General features: G+C 48.2%; 1 protein-coding gene across 1 annotated transcript in view; it reads left to right on the forward strand.

The window, feature by feature from the left end:
* The window catches only part of LOC143959401 (L-selectin-like), a 28,644-nt gene continuing 5,162 nt past the window's right edge, over positions 1-23,482 (forward strand). Inside the window, exons 1-4 of the mRNA XM_077468038.1 lie at positions 1-84; positions 2,031-2,210; positions 4,769-4,849; positions 19,641-19,700. Coding sequence (XP_077324164.1) covers positions 2,120-2,210; positions 4,769-4,849; positions 19,641-19,700 — 232 coding nt within the window. The 5' untranslated portion in view covers positions 1-84; positions 2,031-2,119. The remainder of the gene's footprint in view (positions 85-2,030; positions 2,211-4,768; positions 4,850-19,640; positions 19,701-23,482) is intronic.

A 23,482-nucleotide genomic window follows, 5' to 3' on the forward strand; every position in this document is an offset into this window, starting at 1 on the left:
CAGCTTCCACCATATCCAGTACCTCCAGCACCTCCATCTCTCCATCGCCAACAACATCATCCCAGACTCCTGAAACCATCACAGGTACACCAATGTCTTCAGCTTTCTTACTGATCTTCCACCAAATTTCCTGAACCAGTGCCAGGGGGTCTAGGTATCCTAGAGGTGTCAGTAATACAATTCAGCCGTCTTTGGGGAAGTAGATCGGAGAACGTAAGAAGTCATTTAGAATTGCCAAACAAAAACCCAACGAGGCACAAAATGGCGCCCACACCTCTCTTATCGAGAATACACGCTTTTATTCTGACGCCCGATGTGGGGAAAAGAAATCATTTCTACTAAAGTCAGAACCGAGGTTTGGAGGGCTTTTCACCTTTTATTGCCCACTGAGGCTGACTCAAGAGCTGGAGGGCCTTCCATCTGGGAGATTCCATTGGGATCAAACTGGAGATGAAGGTTTCAGTCTCACAGAGATTTTATCTCCTTATTAGTGGAAATCGTTTTATAATGTCTCAAGTCTCCTCTTTTGTCTCATAATCTGCTTCTTCTCATAGGATTGGGGTGGGCAATTCATTTTCCAATGGGGCCACGTGAGAAACTGGGAATATATGGAGGGCCAAACTATAAACCATAAAGGGCTGCCTCTGAACCCTGGCTGAGACCCCCCATGGTGGCTGAAAACATAAAGGGCCCCCCTGAGCCCTGGCCGGGACCCCCCCATGGTGGCAGTACAGGGGACCAATAGCCCTGTGACCCCTGTACATACACCCCTCCTATCCCGGACTAGAGGGGAGCTGCACTGGGGGCCCCCTGGAGTATGGGGCTGAGTTGCAATTGAGACCCCTGTGACCCCTGAACATACACCCCTCCTATTCAGGATTAGAGGGAGCCGCACTGGGGGCCCCCTGGAGTATGGGGCCGAGTTCTAATTGAGACCCCTATGACCCCTCAACATAACCCCTCCTATCCATGATTAGATGAGAGCCGCACTGGGGCCCCCTGGAGTATGGGGCTGAGTTGTATTTGAGACCCCTCAACATACACCCTCCTATCCAGGATTAGAGGGCACTAGATTACACTTCTGCTCACTCCCTACCTGCTTTATCTGCTTCTGGACCCTGGCTTGTTCCCCTCCTGGTGGGGCGATCCCGAGGAGCACAACCTGGTACTAAAATGCAGCAAAACCCATCCCCTCCATCAGAAGCTCTGGTGAACACCGGTTAGTGCTTAGAGTCCACACCACGGCTGAGCTTGCCTCATCTACCAGGCTGACCTGCTTATATACCTATCCTGCTGTTTGGTGGGAGCCTCTCTACTAATATCATTTGTACTGACGTCCACATCTTCGCTACTGCTCATTACCGACCTTTGGCTTGCTCCTTGACTACACTTCCCTATGATCTCAATCTGCAACCGCTCATTACCAACCTTTGCCTTGTTTACCAACTCTGCTTTTGCTTGATGCCTACCTGCTATATCTGCTATTGGCCCCAAGCTTGTTCCACTCTTGGCGGAGCAATCTTGAGGACCCGTAACATGGTACTAACATGCAACAAAACCCATCCCCACCATCAGGAGCTCTGGTGAACACCGGATATTGCTTAGAGTCTGCACCTCGGTTGAGCTTGCCTCATTTGCCAGGGTGACCTCGCCTTCTACTTGGGTCTCCTCCACCCTTAGTCGTGGAGTGGTCCTCTTCCAGGACTGCATCATAGCCCATCAAGCAGTAAATCTCCAGCACACATGGGGCTCCTCCAGAATATTCTTTATTGAACACGCCTGAAAACACAGGGTGACCCTCTGCTGTGCTTCAGCCTCTTAGGGCTTTAATTGATGAAGGCCTTAAGAGGTTGAAACACGTCAGCAGGTTGTCCCGTGTTCTTGTGCATGTTCAATGAAGAAGATTTTGGAGGAGCTATGTGTGTGCTGGAGATCTGCTGTTTTGGTAAACATAGACCTGAGATCGGCAATGGAGATGTGAGAAGTTTGTATCCCACATGATGTTCATTATGGGTCATTTTCCTTCACAGATTCCACCATATCCAGTACCTCCAGCACCTCCATCTCTCCATCGCCAACAACATCTTCCCAGAGCCCCAAAAGCGTCACAAGTACACCAATGTCTTCAGATTCCACCATATCCAGTACCTCCAGCACCTCCATCTCTCCATCGCCAACAACATCATCCCAGACTCCTGAAACCGTCACAGGTACACCAATGTCTTCAGCTTTCTTACTGGTCTTCCACCATATTTCCTGAACCAGTGCCAGGGGGTCTAGGCATCCTAGAGGTGTCAATAATACAATTCAGCCGTCTTTGGGGAAGTAGATCGGAGAACGTAAGAAGTCATTTAGAATTGCCAAACAAAAACCCAACGCGGCACAAAATGGCACCCACACCTCTCTTATCGAGCATACACGCTTTTATTCTGACGCCCGATGTGGGGGATATCAATCATTTCTACTAAAGTCAGAACCGAGGTTTGGAGGGCTTTTCACCTTTTATTGCCCGCTGAGGCTGACTCAAGAGCTGGAGGGCCTTCCATCTGGAAGATTCCATTGGGATCAAACTGGAGATGAAGGTTTCAGTCTCACAGAGATTTTATCTCCTGATTAGTGGAAGTCGTTTTATAATGTCTCAAGTCTCCTCTTTTGTCTCATAATCTGCTTCTTCTCATAGGATTGGGGTGGGCAATTCATTTTCCAATGGGGCCACGTGAGAAACTGGGAATATATGGAGGGCCAAACTATTAGGCTGAACTTAAATCTGCTGAAGGAAACTTCCCAGGTGTACGGGTGCACAGAACGAGACATGATATATAAAATACAAATCCATTTCGGGAACCAACCCGTATGTAATATAGTGATCTAGCACCTCCTTGGGCCAAACATACACGGGGCCAGCAGAGCAGCCTGTCTATGTGAACCCCGTGATGGTTTTTATATTTTCCCTCTATTGTAATTCACTCCCCTGCAATGTGACATCACATCAAGTCAATGCCGACTAGTGCGGGCAAAGATTCCGTCCCTTACCTGTTGGGGTGGAGACTAGAGCTGGACCTGACAACATCGTCACACATGCCCTCACCACCATCATATCCTTGTTGCTCACCTCCAATGGTCTACCTCAGTCATTCGTGGTGCGGCGTCACACTTTCTTCATGGCTGAAGCCTTTTAGAAAGAGCGGAAGTGTGACCACCGTCCAAATGTGTCTGCTGTGTCTGGCCATGTCTCTTCTTGCAGAGCCTCCTGAGATGCTGGGCAGATCCCTAGACAATTCCTTGACCAATCTTGCCTTGTGTCTTGTTTGTCTTGAACCCTTTGCTCCTCCCATGAACTTCCTATTCTTACTTTTGCACTTATTGTTTGCCAGATTATTGAGCTCTCTCCAGTGGAGATCTGCCTCTTGTCACTCCTGCTGACGTCCTTATCTTCGCTACTGCTCATTACCAACCTTTGGCTTGCTCCTCGACTACGCTTCCCTATGATCCCAAACTGCAACCAATCATTACTGACCTTTGGCTTGTTTACCAATTACACTTCTGCTCACTCCCTACCTGCTTTTTCTGCTACTGGACCCCGTCTTGTTCCCCTCCTGGTGGGGCTATCTTGAGGACCGCAACCTGGTACTAAGATGCAACAAAACCTATCCCCTCCATCAGGAGCTCTGGTGAACACTGGTTAGTGCTTAGAGTCCACACTACGGTTGAGCTTGCCTCATCTACCAGGGTGACCTGCTTATATACCTATCCTGCTGTTTGGTGGAAGCCTCTCTACTAATATAGCATCTAGTCTCCATGCCTGACCCTTGACCATGACACCAAAGCTTGCAAACACAGTCCATAACAAAAATGGTACACCATTCACCTTCTCATTGGGTCTCCTCCACCCTCAAATAGTGTGTGGAACTTCCTTAATTCCTTGACCAATCTTGCCTTGTGTCTTGCTTGTCTTGAACCCTTTGCTCCTCCCATGGGACTTCCTATTTTAGCCATGCTTTTGCACTTCCTGTTTGCAAGATAGATTTTTAAGCTCTCTCCAGTGGAGATCTCCCTGTTGTCACCCGTACTGACGTCCACATCTTCACTACTGCTCATTACCGACCTTTGGCTTGCTCTTCGACTACGCTTTCCTATGATCTCAACCTGCAACCGCTCCTTACCAACCTTTGCCTTGTTTACCAACTACGCTTTTGCTTGATGCCTACCTGCTATATCTGCTATTGGCCCCAAGCTTGGTCCCCTGCTGGTGGAGCTATCCTGAGGACCGCAACATGGTACTAACATGCAACAAAACCCATCCCCACCATCGGGAGCTCTGGTGAACACCGGTTAGTGCTTAGAGTCTGCCCCTTGGTTGAGTTTGCCTCATTTGCCAGGGTGACCTCACCTTCTACTTGGGTCTCCTCCACCCTTAGTCGTGGAGTGGTCCTCTTCCAGGACTGCAGCATAGCCCATCAAGCAGTAAATCTTCAGCACACATGGGGTTCCTCCAGAATCTTCTTTATTGAACACGCTCGAAAACACAGGGTGACCCTCTGGTGTGCTTCAGCCTCTTAGGGCTTTAATTGATGAAGGCCTTAAGAGGTTGAAACACGTCAGCAGGTTGTCCCGTGTTCTTGTGCATGTTCAATGAAGAAGATTTTGGAGGAGCTATGTGTGTGCTGGAGATCTGCTGTTTTGGCAAACATAGACCTGAGTTCGGCAGTGGAGATGTGAAAAGTTTGTATCCTACATGATGTTCATTATGGGTCATTTTCCTTCACAGATTCCACCATATCCAGTACCTCCAGCACCTCCATCTCTCCATCGCCAACAACATCATCCCAGACTCCTGAAACCATCACAGGTACACCAATGTCTTCAGCTTTCTTACTGGTCTTCCACCAAATTTCCTGAACCAGTGCCAGGGAGTCTAGGTATCCTAGAGGTGTCAGTAATACAATTCAGCCGTCTTTGGGGAAGTAGATCGGAGAACGTAAGAAGTCATTTAGAATTGCCAAATAAAAACCCAACGTGGCACAAAATGGCGCCCACACCTCTCTTATCGAGCATACAAGCTTTTATTCTGGCGCCCGATGTGGGGAAAAGAAATCATTTCTACTAAAGTCAGAACCGAGGTTTGGAGGGCTTTTCACCGTTTATTGCCCGCTGAGGCTGACTCAAGAGCTGGAGGGCCTTCCATCTGGAAGATTCCATTGGGATCAAACTGGAGATGAAGGTTTCAGTCTCACAGAGATTTTATCTCCTTATTAGTGGAAGTCGTTTTATAATGTCTCAAGTCTCCTCTTTTGTCTCATAATCTGCTTCTTCTCATAGGATTGGGGTGGGCAATTCATTTTCCAATGGGGGCACGTGAGAAACTGGGAATATATGGAGGACAGAAATTTTAGGTTGAACTTAAATCTGCTGAAGGAAACTTCCCAGGTGTACGGGTGCACAGAACGAGACATGATATATAAAATACAAATCCATATCGGGAACCAACCGGTATGTAATATAGTGATCTAGCACCTCCTTGGGCCAAACATACACGGGGCCAGCAGAGCAGCCTGTCTATAGGAACCCCGTGATGGTTTTTATATTTTCCCTCTATTGTAATTCACTCCCCTGGAATGTGACATCACATCAAGTCAATGCCGACCAGTGCGGGCAAAGATTCCGTCCCTTACCTGTTGGGGTGGAGACTAGAGCTGGACCTGGCAACATCGTCATACATGCCCTCACCACCATCATATCCTTGTTGCTCACCTCCAATGGTCTACCTCAGTCATTTGTGGTGCGGCGTCACACTTTCTTCATGGCTGAAGCCTTTTAGAAAGGGCGGAAGTGTGACCACCGTCCAAATGTGTCTGCTGTGTCTGGCCATGTCTCTTCTTGCAGAGTCACCTGAGATGCTGGGCAGCTCCTTGGACAATTCCTTGACCAATCTTGCCTTGTGTCTTGTTTGTCTTGAACCTTGAACCCTTTGATCCTCCCATGAACCTCCTATTCTTACTTTTGCACTTATTGTTTGCCAGATTATTGAGCTCTCTCCAGTGGAGATCTGCCTCTTGTCAGTCGTGCGGACGTTCATATCTTCGCTACTGCTCATTACCGACCTTTGGCTTTCTCCTTGACTACGCTTCCCTATGATTTCCAACCTGCAACCAATCATTACCGACCTTTGGCTTGTTTACCAACTACATTTCTGCTCACTCCCTACCTGCTTTATCTGCTTCTGGGCCCCGGCTTGTTCCCCTTCTGGTGGGGCAATCCTGAGGACTGCAACCTGCTACTAAGATACAGCAAAACCCATCCCCTACATCAGAAGCTGTGGTGAACACCGGTTAGTGCTTAGAGTCTGCGCCACGGTTGAGCTTGCCTCATCTACCAGAGTGACCTGCTTATATACCTATCCTGGTGTTTGGTGGAAGCCTCTCTACTAAAATAGCTACTAGTCTCCATGCCTGACCCTTGACCATGACACCAAAGCTTGCATACACAGTCCATAACAAAAATGGTACACCATTCACCTTCTCATTGGGTCTCCTCCACCCTCAAACAGTGCGTGGAACTTCCTTAATTCCTTGACCAATCTTGCCTTGTGTCTTGTTTGTCTTGAACGCTTTGCTCCTCCCATGGGACTTCCTATTTTAGCCATACCTTTGCACTTCCAGTTTGCAAGATAGATTTTTGAGCCCTCTCCAGTGGAGATCTCCCTGTTGTCACCCGTACTGACGTCCACATCTTCACTACTGCTCATTACCGACCTTTGGCTTGCTCTTCGACTACGCTTCCCTATGATCTCAACCTGCAACCGCTCCTTACCAACCTTTGCCTTGTTTACCAACTACGCTTTTGCTTGATGCCTACCTGCTATATCTGCTATTGGCCCCAAGCTTGGTCCCCTCCTGGTGGAGCTATCCTGAGGACCGCAACATGGTACTAACATGCAACGAAACCCATCCCCACCATCAGGAACTCTGGTGAACACCGGTTAGTGCTTACAGTCTGCACCTTGGTTGAGCTTGCCTCATTTTCCAGGGTGAACTCGCCTTCTACTTGGGTCTCCTCCACCCTTAGTCGTGGAGGGGTCCTCTTCCAGGACTGCAGCATAGCCCATCAAGCAGTAAATCTCCAGCACACATGGGGCTCCTCCAGAATCTTCTTTATTGAACATGCCTGAAAACAAAGGGTGACCCTCTGGTGTGCTTCAGCCTCTTAGGGCTTTAATTGATGAAGGCCTTAAGAGGTTGAAACACGTCAGCAGGTTGTCCCGTGTTCTTGTGCATGTTCAATGAAGAAGATTTTGGAGGAGCTATGTGTGTGCTGGAGATCTGCTGTTTTGGCAAACACAGACCTGAGATCGGCAATGGAGATGTGAAAAGTTTGTATCCTACATGATGTTCATTATGGGTCATTTTCCTTCACAGCTTCCACCATATCCAGTACCTCCAGCACCTCCATCTCTCCATCGCCAACAACATCTTCCCAGACTCCTGAAACCGTCACAGGTACACCAATGTCTTCAGCTTTCTTACTGGTCTTCCACCAAATTTCCTGAACCAGTGCCAGGGGGTCTAGGTATCCTAGAGGTGTCAGTAATACAATTCAGCCGTCTTTGGGGAAGTAGATCGGAGAACGTAAGAAGTCATTTAGAATTGCAAAATAAAATCCCAACGCGGCACAAAATGGCGCCCACACCTCTCTTATCGAGCATACACGCTTTTATTCTGGCGCCCGATGTGGGGAAAAGAAATCATTTCTCACTTCCTACCTGCTTTATCTGCTTCTGGACCCCGGCTTGTTCCCCTCCTGGTGGGGCGATCCTGAGGACCGCAACCTGGTACTAAAATGCAGCAAAACCCATCCCCACCATCAGGAGCTCTGGTGAACACCGGTTAGTGCTTAGAGTCCACACCACGGTTGAGCTTGCCTCATCTACCAGGCTGACCTGCTTATATACCTATCCTTCTGTTTGGTGGAAGCCTCTCTACTAATATCACCCGTACTGACGTCCACATCTTCACTACTGCTCATTACCGACCGTTGGCTTGCTCCTCGACTACGCTTCCCTATGATCTCAATCTGCAACCGCTCATTACCAACCTTTGCCTTGTTTACCAACTACGCTTTTGCTTGATGCCTACCTGCTATATCTGCTATTGGCCCCAAGCTTGGTCCACTCCTGGTGGGGCGATCCTGAGGACCCGTAGCATGATACTAACATGAAACAAACCCCACCCCCACCTTTAGGAGCTCTGGTGAACACCGATTAGTGCTTAGAGTCTGCTCCTCGGTTGAACTTGTCTCATTTTCCAGGGTGACCTCACCTTCTACTTGGGTCTCCTCCACCCTTAGTCGTGGATTGGTCCTCTTCCAGGACTGCAGCATAGCCCATCAAGCAGTGAATCTCCAGCACACACGGGGCTCCTCCAGAATCTTCTTTATTGAACATGCCTGAAAACAAAGGGTGACCCTCTGGTGTGCTTCAGCCTCTTAGGGCTTTAATTGATGAAGGCCTTAAGAGGTTGAAACGCGTCAGCTGGTTGTCCCGTGTTCTTGTGCATGTTCAATGAAAAGATTTTGGAGGAGCTATGTGTGTGCTGGAGATTTGCTGTTTTGGCAAACACAGACCTGAGATCGGCAATGGAGATGTGAGAAGTTTATATCCCACATGATGTTCATTATGGGTCATTTTCCTTCACAGCTTCCACCATATCCAGTACCTCCAGCACCTCCATCTCTCCATCGCCAACAACATCATCCCAGACTCCTGAAACCGTCACAGGTACACCAATGTCTTCAGCTTTCTTACTGGTCTTCCACCATATTTCCTGAACCAGTGCCAGGGGGTCTAGGTATCCTAGAGGTGTCAGTAATACAATTCAGCCGTCTTTGGGGAAGTAGATCGGAGAACGTAAGAAGTCATTTAGAATTGCCAAACAAAAACCCAACGAGGCACAAAATGGCGTCCACACCTCTCTTATCGAGCATACACGCTTTTATTCTGACGCCCGATGTGGGGGATATCAATCATTTCTACTAAAGTCAGAACCGAGGTTTGGAGGGCTTTTCACCTTTTATTGCCCGCTGAGGCTGACTCAAGAGCTGGAGGGCCTTCCATCTGGGAGATTCCATTGGGATCAAACTGGAGATGAAGGTTTCAGTCTCACAGAGATTTTATCTCCTTATTAGCGGAAGTCGTTTTATAATGTCTCAAGTCTCCTCTTTTGTCTCATAATCTGCTTCTTCTCATAGGATTGGGGTGGGCAATTCATTTTCCAATGGGGGCACATGATAAACTGGGAATATATGGAGGGCCAAACTATAAACCATAAAGGGCTGCCTCTGAACCCTGGCTGAGACCCCCCATGGTGGCTGAAAACATAAAGGGCCCCCCTGAGCCCTGGCCGGGACCCCCCCATGGTGGCAGTACAGGGGACCAATAGCCCTGTGACCCCTGTACATACACCCCTCCTATCCCGGATTAGAGGGGAGCTGCACTGGGGGCCCCCTGGAGTATGGGGCTGAGTTGTAATTGAGACCCCTGAACATACACCCCTGGTATCCTCAATTAGGGGGAGCTGCACTGGGAGCCCCCTGGACTATGGGGCTAAGTTGTAATTGAGACCTCTGTGACCCCTGAACATACACCCCTCCTATCCATGATTAGATGAGAGCCGCACTGGGGCCCCCTGGAGTATGGGGCTGAGTTGTATTTGAGACCCCTCTACATACACCCTCCTATCCAGGATTAGAGGGCACTACATAGATTCCTCCCTGGTTGGGCTGGAGAAAGGTTGCTTGTGAGCACATCACCAGAACTCTGGATCTTCTGACAGGACCCCTCTGACCACAGTTGCTGCGCTCCTCCTGGCTTCACTCTCGTGGTCGGCCGTTTCACATTCCAAATACATTATAAACAGGTCTCAATGTGATTCCATTTCTTGGGTAGCTCAGCTTTGCTTGTATGTCTGTGCTGACTATCTCCCAAGTCCAAATGTGTCTGCTGTGTCTGCCGATGTCTCTTCTTGCAGAGCCACCTGAGATGCTGGACAGATCCCTGGACAATTCCTTGACCAATCTTGCCTTGTGTCTTGTTTGTCTTGAACCCTTTGCTCCTCCTATGAACTTCCTATTCCTACTTTTGCACTTCCTTTTTGCCAGATTATTGAGCTCTCTCCAGCGGAGATCTCCCTCTTGTCACTCGTGCGGACGTCCATATCTTCGCTACTGCTCATTACCGACCTTTGGCTTGCTCCTCTTCTATGCTTCCCTATGATCCCAAACTGCAACCAATCGTTACCGACCTTTGGCTTGTTAACCAACTACACTTCTGCTCACTCCCTACCTGCTTTTTCTGCTTCTGGACCCCGACTTGCTCCCCTCCTGGTGGGGCAATCCTGAGGACCGCAACCTGATACTAAGATGCAGCAAAACCTATCCCCACCATCAGGTGCTCTGGTGAACACCGGTTAGTGCTTAGAGTCCACACCACGGTTGAGCTTGCCTCATCTACCAGGATGACCTGCTTATATACCTGTCCTGCTGTTTGGTGGAAGCCTCTCTACTAATATAGCTACTAGTCTCCATGCCTGACCCTTGACCATGACACCAAAACTTGCAAACACAGTCCATAAGAAAAATGGTACACCATTCCCCTTCTCATTGGGTCTCCTCCACCCTCAAATAGTGTGTGGAACTTCCCCCTCAATTCCTTGACCAATCTTGCCTTGTTTGTCTTGAACCCTTTGCTCCTCCCATGGGACTTCCTATTTTAGCCATACCTTTGCACTTCCAGTTTGCAAGATAGATTTTTGAGCCCTTTCCAGTGGAGATCTCCCGGTTGTCACCCGTACTGACGTCCACATCTTCACTACTGCTCATTACCGACCTTTGGCTTGCTCTTCGACTATGCTTCCCTATGATCTCAATCTGCAACCGCTCCTTACCAACCTTTGCCTTGTTTACCAACTACGCTTTTGCTTGATGGCTATCTGCTATATCTGCTATTGGCCCCAAGCTTGTTCCCCTCCTGGTGGAGCGATCCTGAGGACCCGTAACATGATACTAACATGCAACAAACCCATCCCCACCATCAGGAGCTCTGGTGAACACTGGATATTGCTGAGCTTGCCTCATTTGCCAGGGTGACCTCGCCTTCTACTTGGGTCTCCTCCACCATTAGTCCGTGGAGTGGTCCTCTTCCAGGACTGCAGCATAGCCCATCAAGCAGTAAATCTCCAGCACACACGGGGCTCCTCCAGAATCTTCTTTATTGAACACGCTCGATAACACAGGGTGACCCTCTGCTGTGCTTCAGCCTCTTAGGGCTTTAATTGATGAAGGCCTTAAGAGGTTGAAACACGTCAGCAGGTTGTCCCGTGTTCTTGTGCATGTTCAATGAAGAAGATTTTGGAGGAGCTATGTGTGTGCTGGAGATTTGCTGTTTTGGCAAACACAGACCTGAGATCGGCAATGGAGATGTGAGAAGTTTGTATCCCACATGATGTTCATTATGGGTCATTTTCCTTCACAGCTTCCACCATATCCAGTACCTCCAGCACCTCCATCTCTCCATCGCCAACAACATCATCCCAGACTCCTGAAACCGTCACAGGTACACCAATGTCTTCAGCTTTCTTACTGGTCTTCCACCATATTTCCTGAACCAGTGCCAGGGGGTCTAGGTATCCTAGAGGTGTCAGTAATACAATTCAGCCGTCTTTGGGGAAGTAGATCGGAGAACGTAAGAAGTCATTTAGAATTGCCAAATAAAAACCCAACGCGGCACAAAATGGCGCCCACACCTCTCTTATCGAGAATACACGCTTTTATTCTGGCGCCCGATGTGGGGGATATCAATCATTTCTACTGAAGTCAGAACCAAGGTTTGGAGGGCATTTCACCTTTTATTGCCCGCTGAGGCTGACTCAAGAGCTGGAGGGCCTTCCATCTGGGAGATTCCATTGGGATCAAACTGGAGATGAAGGTTTCAGTCTCACAGAGATTTTATCTCCTTATTAGTGGAAGTCGTTTTATAATGTCTCAAGTCTCCTCTTTTGTCTCATAATCTGCTTCTTCTCATAGGATTGGGGTGGGCAATTAATTTTCCAATGGGGCCACGTGAGAAACTGGGAATATATGGAGGACAGAAATTTTAGGTTGAACTTAAATCTGCTGAAGGAAACTTCCCAGGTGTACGGGTGCACAGAACGAGACATGATATATAAAATACAAATCCATATCGGGAACCAACCCGTATGTAATATAGTGATCTAGAACCTTCTTGGGCCAAACATACACGGGGCCAGCAGAGCAGCCTGTCTATGGGAACCCCGTGATGGTTTTTATATTTTCCCTCTATTGTAATTCACTCCCCTGGAATGTGACATCACATCAAGTCAATGCCGACCAGTGCGGGCAAAGATTCCGTCCCTTACCTGTTGGGGTGGAGACTAGAGCTGGACCTGGCAACATCGTCACACATGCCCTCACCACCATCATATCCTTGTTGCTCACCTCCAATGGTCTATGGTGGCTGTACAGGGGACCAATAGCCCTGTGACCCCTGAACATACACCCCTCCTATCCCGGATTAGAGGGGAGCTGCACTGGGGGCCCCCTGGAGTATGGGGCTGAGTTTTAATTGAGACCCCTGTGACCCCTGAACATACACTCCTGGTATCTAGAATTAGAGGGAGCCGCACTGGGGGCCCGCTGGAGTATGGGGCCGAGTTGTAATTGAGACCCCTGTACATACACCCCTCCTATCCAGGATTAGAGGGCACTAGATAGATTCCCCCCTGATTGGGCTGGAGAAAGGTTGCTTGTTAGCACATCACCAGAACTCTGGATCTTCTGATAGGACCCCTCTGACCACAGTTGCTGCTCTCCTCCTGGATTCACTCTCGTAGTCGGTCGTTTCACATTCCAAATACATTATAAGCGGGTCTCAATGTGATTCCATTTCTTGGGTAGCTCAGCTTTGCTTGTATGTCTGTGCTGACTATCTCCGAAGTCCAAATGTGTCTGCCGATGTCTCTTCTTGCAGAGCCACCTGAGATGCTGGACAGCAATCTTGCCTTGTGTCTTGTTTGTCTTGAACCTTGAACCCTTTGCTCCTCCCATGAACTTCCTATTCCTACTTTTGCACTTCCTGTTTGCTAGATTATTGTGCTCTCTCCAGCGGAGATCTCCCTCTTGTCACTTGTGCAGACGTCCCTATCTTCGCTACTGCTCATTACCGACCTTTGGCTTGCTCCTCGACTTTGCTTCCCTATGATCCCAAACTGCAACCAATCGTTACCGACCTTTAGCTTGTTTACCAATTACACGTCTACTCACTCCCTACCTGCTTTAGTCCACACCACGGTTGAGCTTGCCTCATCTACCAGGGTGACCTGCTTATATACCTATCCTGCTGTTTGGTGGAAGCCTCTCTACTAACATAGCTACTGGTCTCCAAGCCTGACCCTTGACCATGACACCAAAGCTTGTAAACACAGTCTATAACAAAAATGGTACACCATTCACCTTCTCATTGGGTCTCCTCTATCCTTAAACAGTGCGTGAAACTTCCTTAATTCCTTGACCAACCTTGCCTTGTGTCTTGCTTGTCTTGAACCCTTTGTTCTTCCCATGGGACTTCCTATTTTAGCCATGCCTTTGCACTTCCAGTTTGCAAGATAGATTTTTGAGCCCTTTCCAGCGGAGATCTCCCGGTTGTCACCTGTATTGACGTCCACATCTTCACTACTGCTCATTACCGACCTTTGGCTTGCTCCGCAACTACGCTTCCCTATGATCTCAACCTGCAACCGCTCCTTACCAACCTTTGCCTTGTTTACCAACTACGCTTTCGCTTGATGCCTATCTGCTATATCTGCTATTGGCCCAAAGCTTGGTCCCCTCCTGGTGGAGCGATTCTGTAACATGATACCAACATGCAACAAAACCCATCCCCACCATCAGGAGCTCTGGTGAACACCGGTTATTGCTTAGAGTCTGCTCCTCGGTTGAGCTTGCCTCATTTGCCAGGATGACTTCGCCTTCTACTTGGGCCTCCTCCACCCTTAGTCGTGGAGTGGTCCTCTTCCAGGACTGCAGCATAGCCCATCAAGCAGTAAATCTCCAGAACACACGGGGCTCCTCCAGAATATTCTTTATTGAACACGCTCAAAAACAAAGGGTGACCCTCTGGTGTGCTTCAGCCTCTTAGGGCTTTAATTGATGAAGGCCTTAAGAGGTTGAAACGCGTCAGCAGGTTGTCCCGTGTTCTTGTGCATGTTCAATGAAGAAGATTTTGGAGGAGCTATGTGTGTGCTTGAGATCTGCTGTTTTGGCAAACACAGACCTGAGATCGGCAATGGAGATGTGAGAAGTTTATATCCCACATGATGTTCATTATGGGTCATTTTCCTTCACGGCTTCCACCATATCCAGTACCTCCAGCACCTCCATCTCTCCATCACCAACAACATCATCCCAGAGCCCCAAACACGTCACAGGTACACCAATGTCTTCAGCTTCCACCATATCCAGTACCTCCAGCTCTACATCGCCAACAACATCATCCCAGAGCCCCAAACACGTCACAGGTACACCAATGTCTTCAGCTTCCACCATATCCAGTACCTCCAGCACCTCCAGTTCTACATCGCCCACAACATCATCCCAGACTCCTGAAACCGTCACAGGTACACCAATGTCTTCAACTTCCACCATATCCAGTACCTCCAGCACCTCCAGTTCTACATCGCCAACAACATCATCCCAGACTCCTGAAACCGTCACAGGTACACCAATGTCTTCAGCTTCCACCATATCCAGTACCTCCAGCACCTCCAGCTCTACATCGCCCACAACATCATCCCAGAGCCCCAAAAACGTCACAAGTACACCAATGTCTTCAGCTTCCACCATATCCAGTACCTCCAGCACCTCCAGCTCTACATCGCCAACAACATCATCCCAGAGCCCCAAAACCGTCACAGGTACACCAATGTCTTCAGCTTCCACCATATCCAGTACCTCCAGCACCTCCAGCTCTACATCACCAACAACATCATCCCAGAGCCCCAAAACCGTCACAGGTACACCAATGTCTTGAGCTTTCTTACTGGTCTTCCACCATATTTCCTGAACCAGTGCCAGGGGGTCTAGGTATCCTAGAGGTGTCAATAATACAATTCAGCCGGCTTTAGGGAAGTAGATTGGAGAACGTAAGAAGTCATTTAGAATTACCACACAAAAAACCCAACGAGGCACAAAATCACACCTACACCTCTCTTATCGAGCATACACCATTTATTCTGACGTCTGATGTGGGGGGGGGGATATAAATCCCTTCTAGTGAAGTCAGAGCACATAGGAGCCCGATCACAGCAGGAGGTGGATAATGGGGGCAGTAGAAGAACTGATCCATTCTATTTTCAGTGGCTGCAGAAGGAAAAACGAGGGGATTAGTTCCTCTTAGCACCGCCGGTGCAGGGCTTGCTCAGGAATGGCAGCGGGCAGGTGTGAGGACATCGGCACGCACGGTGAGGAGAAGACTTTTGGCCTGGTGTCATGAACGGCAGCAAAGAAGCCACTTTTCTCCAGGAAAAGCATCAGGGACAGACTGATATTCTGCAAAAGGTCCAGGCATTGGACTGCTGAGGACTGGGGGAAAAGTCATTTTCTCTGGTGAATCCCCTTTCTGATTGTCTAGGGCAGTGACGGTGAACCTCGGCACCCCAGATGTTTTGGAACTACGTTTCCCATGATGCTCATCAACACTGCAGAGTGCTTCAGCATCATGGGAAATGTAGTTCCAAAACACCTGGAGTGCCGAGGTTCGCCATCACTGGTCTAGGGCATCCAGAAAAAACCTTGTCTGGAGAAGAAAAGGTGAGTGCTACCATCAGTCCTGTGTCATGCCAACAGTAAAGCTTCCTGAGACCATTCATGTTTGCTTAAGGGTTCTCAACCAAGAGAGCGGGGGGCTCCTAAGAACACAGCCATGAATAAAGAATGGTACAAAAACATCCCCAAAAAGCAACTTCTCCCAACCATCCAAGAAGAGTTGGGTGAGGGACAATGACTTCTCCAGCATGATGAAGCACCTTGCCATAAGGCAAAAGTCATAACTAAGTGGCTTGGGGAACAAAACATGGACATGTTGGGTCCATGGCCAGGAAACTCCCCCAGACCTTAATACCATTGAGAACTTGTGGTCAATCTTCAAGAGGCGGGGGAACAAAAAACACCCCACAAACTCTGACCAACTCCAAGCATTGATTGGGGGGGGGGGGGGCATCAGTCAGGGCGTGGCCCAGAAGTTGATTGACAGCTTGTCAGGGGGGAATTGCAGAGGTCTTGAAAAATATTGACTCTTTGCATAAACGTCATGTAAATTGTCAGTAAACGCCTCTGACACTCATGGAATGCTCGTAATTATACGTCAGCATCCTATAGTACCATCTGACAAAAAGATCTGAAAACACTGAGGCAGCAGACTTTGTGAAAATTAATATTTGTGTCATTCTCGATACGTTTCGTCCCGGTTGTACATTATAAACAGGTCTCAATGTGATTCCATTTCTTGGGTAGCTCAGCTTTGCTTGTATGTCTGTGCTGACTATCTCCCAAGTCCAAATGTGTCTGCTGTGTCTGGCCATGTCTCTTCTTGCAGAGCCACCTGAGATGCTGGACAGATCCCTGGACAATTCCTTGACCAATCTTGCCTTTTGTCTTGTTTGTCTTGAACCCTTTGCTCCTCCCATGAACTTATTCATAAGTTACCTATTTTAGCCATGCCTTTGCACTTCCTGTTTGCCAGATTATTGAGCTCTCTCCAGCGGAGATCTCCCTCTTGTCACTCCTGCTGACGTCAATATCTTCGCTACTGCTCATTACCGACCTTTGGCTTGCTCTTCGACTACGCTTCCCTATGATTCCAACCTGCAACTGATCGTTACTGCCCTTTGGCTTGCTCCTTGACTACGCTTCCCTATGATTCCAACCTGCAACTGATCGTTACTGCCCTTTGGCTTGCTCCTTGACTACGCTTCCCTATGATTCCAACCTGCAACTGATCGTTACTGCCCTTTGGCTTGCTCCTTGACTACGCTTCCCTATGATTCCAACCTGCAACTGATCGTTACTGCCCTTTGGCTTGTTTACCAACTACGCTTCTGTTCACTGCCTACCTGCTTTATCTGCTACTGGACCCCGGCTTGGTCACCTCTTGGGGTGATCCTGAGGACCGCAACCTGGTACTAAGATGCAGCAAAACCCATCCCCTCCATCGGGTGCTCTGGTGAACACCGGTTAGTGCTTAGTGCTGTACCACGGTTGAGCTTGCCTCATCTACCAGAGTGACCTGCTTGTATGCCTATCCTGCTGTTTGGTGGGAGCCTCTCTACTAATATAGCTACTGGTCTCCAAGCTTGACCCTGGCACTAAAGCTTGCAAACACAGTCTACAGTTCACCTTCTCCTTGTGTCTCCTCCACCCTGAAACAGTGTGTGGAGTGGTCCTCTTCCAGGATGGCAGAATTGCCCATCAAACAGTAAATCTCCAGCACACATGTGGCTTCTCCTCCAGAATCTTCTTTATTGAACACGCAATAAACACAGGGTGACCCTCTGCTATGCTTCAGCCTCTTAGGGCTTCAATTGATGAAGGCCTTAAGAGGCCGAAACATGTCAGGAAGTTGTCCTGTGTTCTTGTGCATGTTCAATAAAGAATATTTTGGAGGAGCTATGTGTGTGCTGGAGATTTGCTGTTTTGGCAAACACAGACCTGAGATCGGCAATGGAGATGTGAGAAGTTTGTATCCCACATGATGTACATTATGGGTCATTTTCCTTCACAGATTCCACCATATCCAGTACCTCCAGCACCTCCAGCTCTCCATCGCCAACAACATCATCCCAGACTCCTGAAACCGTCACAGGTACACCAATGTCTTCAGCTTTCTTGCTGGTCTTCTACCATATTTCCCGAACCAGTGCCATTGTGTGTCTGCAACCTCCCCGCCCTCTGACTGGGACGTGTACGGGATCTTATCCTTTATCCTAGAGGTGTCATTAATACAATTCAGCCGGCTTTGGGGAAGTAGATCGGAGAATATAAAAAAGTAATTTAGAACCCAAAAACCCAACGCGGCACAAAATGGCGCCCACACCTCTCTTATACACGCTTTTATTCTGACTTCCGATGTGGGGGATATAAATCACTTCTTCTGAAATCAGAACATTGTGCCGAGGTTTGGAGGGCTTTTCACCTTTTATTGCCCGCTGAGGCTGACTCAAGAGCTGGAGGGCCTTCCATCTGGGAGATTCCATTGGGATCAAACTGGAGATGAAGGTTTCAGTCTCACAGAGATTTTATCTCCTTATTAGTGGAAGTCGTTTTATAATGTCTCAAGTCTCCTCTTTTGTCTCATAATCTGCTTCTTCTCATAGGATTGGGGTGGGCAATTCATTTTCCAATGGGGGCACGTGAGAAACTGGGAATATATGGAGGGCCAAACTATTAGGCTGAACTTAAATCTGCTGAAGGAAACTTCCCAGGTGTACGGGTGCACAGAACGAGACATGATATATAAAATACAAATCCATATCGGGAACCAACCTGTATGTAATATAGTGATCTAGCACCTCCTTGGGCCAAACATACACGGGGCCAGCAGAGCAGCCTGTCTATGGTCACTCCCCTGGCATGTGACCTCACATGAAGTTAAAGCTGACTAGTGGGGGCATTAACTCCGTCCCTGACTTGTGGGGTGGAGACTAGAGCAGGACCTGGCAACACCTTCCTACATGCCCTCACCCGCATCATTGCTCACCTCCAATGGTCTACCCCAGTCATTTGAGGTGTGGCGCCACCCCTCCTGCATGGCTGAAGCTCTTTGGAAAGGGCAGAAGTGTGACCACCACTGGTATCTTGGCATCTGCCAGACCAATGAGAGCAGAAGCACAGCTGCCGCCATCCTGTTGACTGGTCGCCCTGGTCCAGGAAACTCACACTCCTCCCCCAGAGCCATAGAGTAGTGTCACACACCCTGGGGCGGAGGGGGGGGGGGGGTGCAAGTTAGGCAGCTGCCATCTTTTGAAGACACCTGTTCCCCAGCACATTAAGGTGAAGGAGCCTAGCCTAATAAAAGCAACACGGTTGTAGTGCATATATGCAGGGCTAGAATAACATAAGTGCTATTGGAGCTGCAGCTCCAGGCCCTTACCTTAATATACGCCCAGCCACCCAAAAAGAACACACTGGTCATGAAAAGCCAACAGAGTTCTCCCCTGATGGGCCCTGCATTCTGCATGCACCGCCTGGGCAGGGTGGTGGGATTGATAAGGGGCACCGCATGAGCTGTTCTAATGGAATCCTGGGGCATACCAGTGCAGGGCTCTTGCAGAATTCTGGGGCTTCCATAGTGTTAGGCCCTCTTGAGGGTATCTGGGACTAGAGTGAACTAGTTGACTTCTGCACTGGAAAGCAAATGTACGTGTATGTGTGGCAGAGAAGGTGAGTTGAGTGGGGTACATAGTGCCCGGCATGTGTAGAGAATGGGTTGGCGATGCTGTGAGACGTTGTATATCGGTTCTTGGAGACCATTGCTCTGTCAGTCGGCCCATTTTTTAAAACAGTTCATTTTCTGACAGGTTCTACCAGCTCCAGCACAGCATCACAAGTGTGGACAGGCCCCAATGGACTGGTTTCAGGTATGCCGATCCATCTTTCCTGATGTTCTTTCCCATATTTATTGAGGTCTGTCTGCCTTCCCTTCTTACCATAAGTTATACAACTGGAACCTTCCCTTCTTACCATGTGTTATATGACCGGAACCTTCCCTTCTTACCATGTGTTATATGACCGGAACCTTCCCTTCTTACCATGTGTTATATGACCGGAACCTTCCCTTCTTACCATGTGTTATATGACCGGAACCTTCCCTTCTTACCATGTGTTATATGACCGGAACCTTCCCTTCTTACCATGTGTTATATGACCGAAACCTTCCCTTCTTACCATACGCTCTATGACTGGAACCTTCCCTTCTTACCATACGCTCTATGACCGGAACCTTCCCTTCTTACCATAGGCTCTATGACCGGAACCCTCCCTTCTTACCATACGCTCTATGACTGGAACCTTCCCTTCTTACCATACGCTCTATGACTGGAACCTTCCCTTCTTACCATACGCTCTATGACTGGAACCTTCCCTTCTTACCATACGCTCTATGACTGGAACCTTCCCTTCTTACCATACGCTCTATGACTGGAACCTTCCCTTCTTACCATACGCTCTATGACCTCAACCTTCCCTTCTTACCATACGCTCTATGACCGGAACCTTCCCTTCTTACCATAGGCTCTATGACCGGAACCCTCCCTTCTTACCATACGCTCTATGACTGGAACCTTCCCTTCTTACCATACGCTCTATGACTGGAACCTTCCTTTCTTACCATACGCTCTATGACTGGAACCTTCCCTTCTTACCATACGCTCTATGACTGGAACCTTCCCTTCTTACCATACGCTCTATGACTGGAACCTTCCCTTCTTACCATGTGTTATATGACCGGAACCTTCCCTTTTTACCATACGCTCTATGACTGGAACCTTCCCTTCTTACCATACGCTCTATGACCTCAACCTTCCCTTCTTACCATACGCTCTATGACCGGAACCTTCCCTTCTTACCATAGGCTCTATGACCTCAACCTTCCCTTTTTAACATGCGTTCTATGACCTGAACCTGCCAGTCACATTTCCCTTGTTGTGGGTGATCTGCACCTTCCCGGAGGGATAATTTTTGACTTTTATGGATGTTTCCAAGCTGCAATTGTAAAACATTATTTGCATAGCCATCATTCAAATACAATCTGCAATCATCTTTTATGGCCTGCACACTACAGCTATTGTAGACTATGTGACTGCAGAGGGGCCTGGCGATGGACAGTCTCCATTACACTGAGCAAGAGACGAGCAAGTGCAGGTGGCTGGGGCTCTACTGTAAGATCTCCTCTGATCTCAGAGGCTAAGCAGGGTCCGCCTGGTTCGTAATTTCTTTTTGTTTTTCTAGCCTAATTAACCATGTGACTAAGATACAACACAGGACAATGCAGTGTAACATTGGCCAGCAGCAGGAGGAGATCTGTCATCGGGGATAATAGGCCCAACTGATGGATGGTTAACAATAGGCCCAACCCTCCCTTCTTACCATACACTCTATGACTGGAACCTTCCCTTCTTCCCATGTGCTATACAACTGGAACCTTCCCTTCTTCCCATGTGTTATACAACTGGAACCTTCCCTTCTTACCATGTGTTATACAACTGGAACCTTCCCTTCTTACCATACGCTCTATGACCGGAACCTTCCCTTCTTACCATGTGTTATTCAACCTGAACCCTCCCTTCTTACCATACACTCTATGACCGTAACCTTCCCTTCTTACCATACACTCTATGACCGTAACCTTCCCTTCTTACCATAGGCTCTATGACCGGAACCCTCCCTTCTTACCATACGCCTATGACTGGAACCTTCCCTTCTTACCATACGCCTATGACTGGAACCTTCCCTTCTTACCATACGCTCTATGACCGGAACCTTCCCTTCTTACCATGTGTTATATGACCGGAACGTTCCCTTCTTATCATGTGTTATTCAACCTGAACCCTCCCTTCTTACCATACACTCTATGACCGTAACCTTCCCTTCTTACCATACGCTCTATGACTGGAACCTTCCCTTCTTACCATACGCTCTATGACCTCAACCTTCCCTTCTTACCATACGCTCTATGACTGGAACCTTCCCTTCTTACCATACGCTCTATGACCGGAACCTTCCCTTCTTACCATAGGCTCTATGACCGGAACCCTCCCTTCTTACCATACGCCTATGACTGGAACCTTCCCTTCTTACCATACGCTCTATGACCGGAACCTTCCCTTCTTACCATAGGCTCTATGACTTCAACCTTCCCTTTTTAACATGCGTTCTATGACCTGAACCTGCCAGTCACATTTCCCTTGTTGTGGGTGATCTGCACCTTCCCGGAGGGATAATTTTTGACTTTTATGGATGTTTCCAAGCTGTAATTGTAAAGCATTATTTGCATAGCCATCATTCAAATACAATCTGCAATCATCTTTTATGGCCTGCACACTACAGCTATTGTAGACTATGTGACTGCAGAGGGGCCTGGCGATGGACAGTCTCCATTACACTGAGCAAGAGACGAGCAAGTGCAGGTGGCTGGGGCTCTACTGTAAGATCTCCTCTGATCTCAGAGGCTAAGCAGGGTCCGCCTGGTTCGTAATTTCTTTTTGTTTTTCTAGCCTAATTAACCATGTGACTAAGATACAACACAGGACAATGCAGTGTAACATTGGCCAGCAGCAGGAGGAGATTAGTCATCGGGGATAATAGGCCCAACTAATGGATGGTTAACAATAGGCCCAACTAACGGATGCCGAACTATATGCCCAACTAATGGATGCCTAACTATAGGCCCAACTAATGGATGCCAAACTATAGGCCCAACTAACGGATGCCTAACAATATGCCCAACTAATGGATGCCTAACAATATGCCCAACTAATGGATGCCTAACAATAGGCCCAACTAATGGATGCCTAACAATAGGCCCAACTAATGGATGCTGAACTATAGGCCCAACTAACGGATGCCTAATAATATGCCCAACTAATGGATGCCTAACAATAGGTCCAGCTAATGGATGCCTAACAATATGCCCTACTAACGGATGCCTAACTATAGACCCAATTAATGGATGCCTAACTATAGGCCCAACTAACGGATGCCTAACAATAGACCCAATTAATGGATGCCTAACTATAGACCCAATTAATGGATGCCTAACTATAGACCCAATTAATGGATGCCTAACAATAGGCCCAACTAATAGATGCCTAACAATATGCCCGACTAATGAAGGCCTAACCATAGGCCCAACTAATGGATGCCTAACAATTTGCCCAACTAACGGATGCCTAACTATAGACCCAATTAATGGATGCCTAACTATAGACCCAATTAATGGATGCCTAACAATAGGCCCAACTAATGGATGCCTAACAATATGCCCGACTAATGAAGGCCTAACAATAGGCCCAACTAATGGATGCCTAACAATAGGCCCAACTAATGGATGCCTAACAATAGGCCCAACTAATGGATGCCTAACTATATGCCCAACTAATGGATGCCTAACTATAGGCCCAACTAATGGATGCCTAACTATAGGCCCAACTAATGGATGCCTAACTATAGGCCCAATTAATGGATGCCTAACAATAGGCCCAACTAATAGATGCCTAACAATAGGCTCAATTAATGGATGCCTAACAATATGCCCAATTAATGGATGCTGAACTATAGACCCAACTAATGGATGCCTAACAATAGGCCCAACTAATGGATGCCTAACAATAGGCCCAACTAATGGATGCCTAACAATAGGGCC

The sequence above is a fragment of the Lithobates pipiens genome, unplaced genomic scaffold, assembly GCF_037356315.1.
Source record: "Lithobates pipiens isolate NorthernLeopardFrog02 unplaced genomic scaffold, aLitPip1_a1.2 Scaffold_73, whole genome shotgun sequence".
In the NCBI taxonomy this organism is placed as follows: domain Eukaryota; kingdom Metazoa; phylum Chordata; class Amphibia; order Anura; family Ranidae; genus Lithobates; species Lithobates pipiens.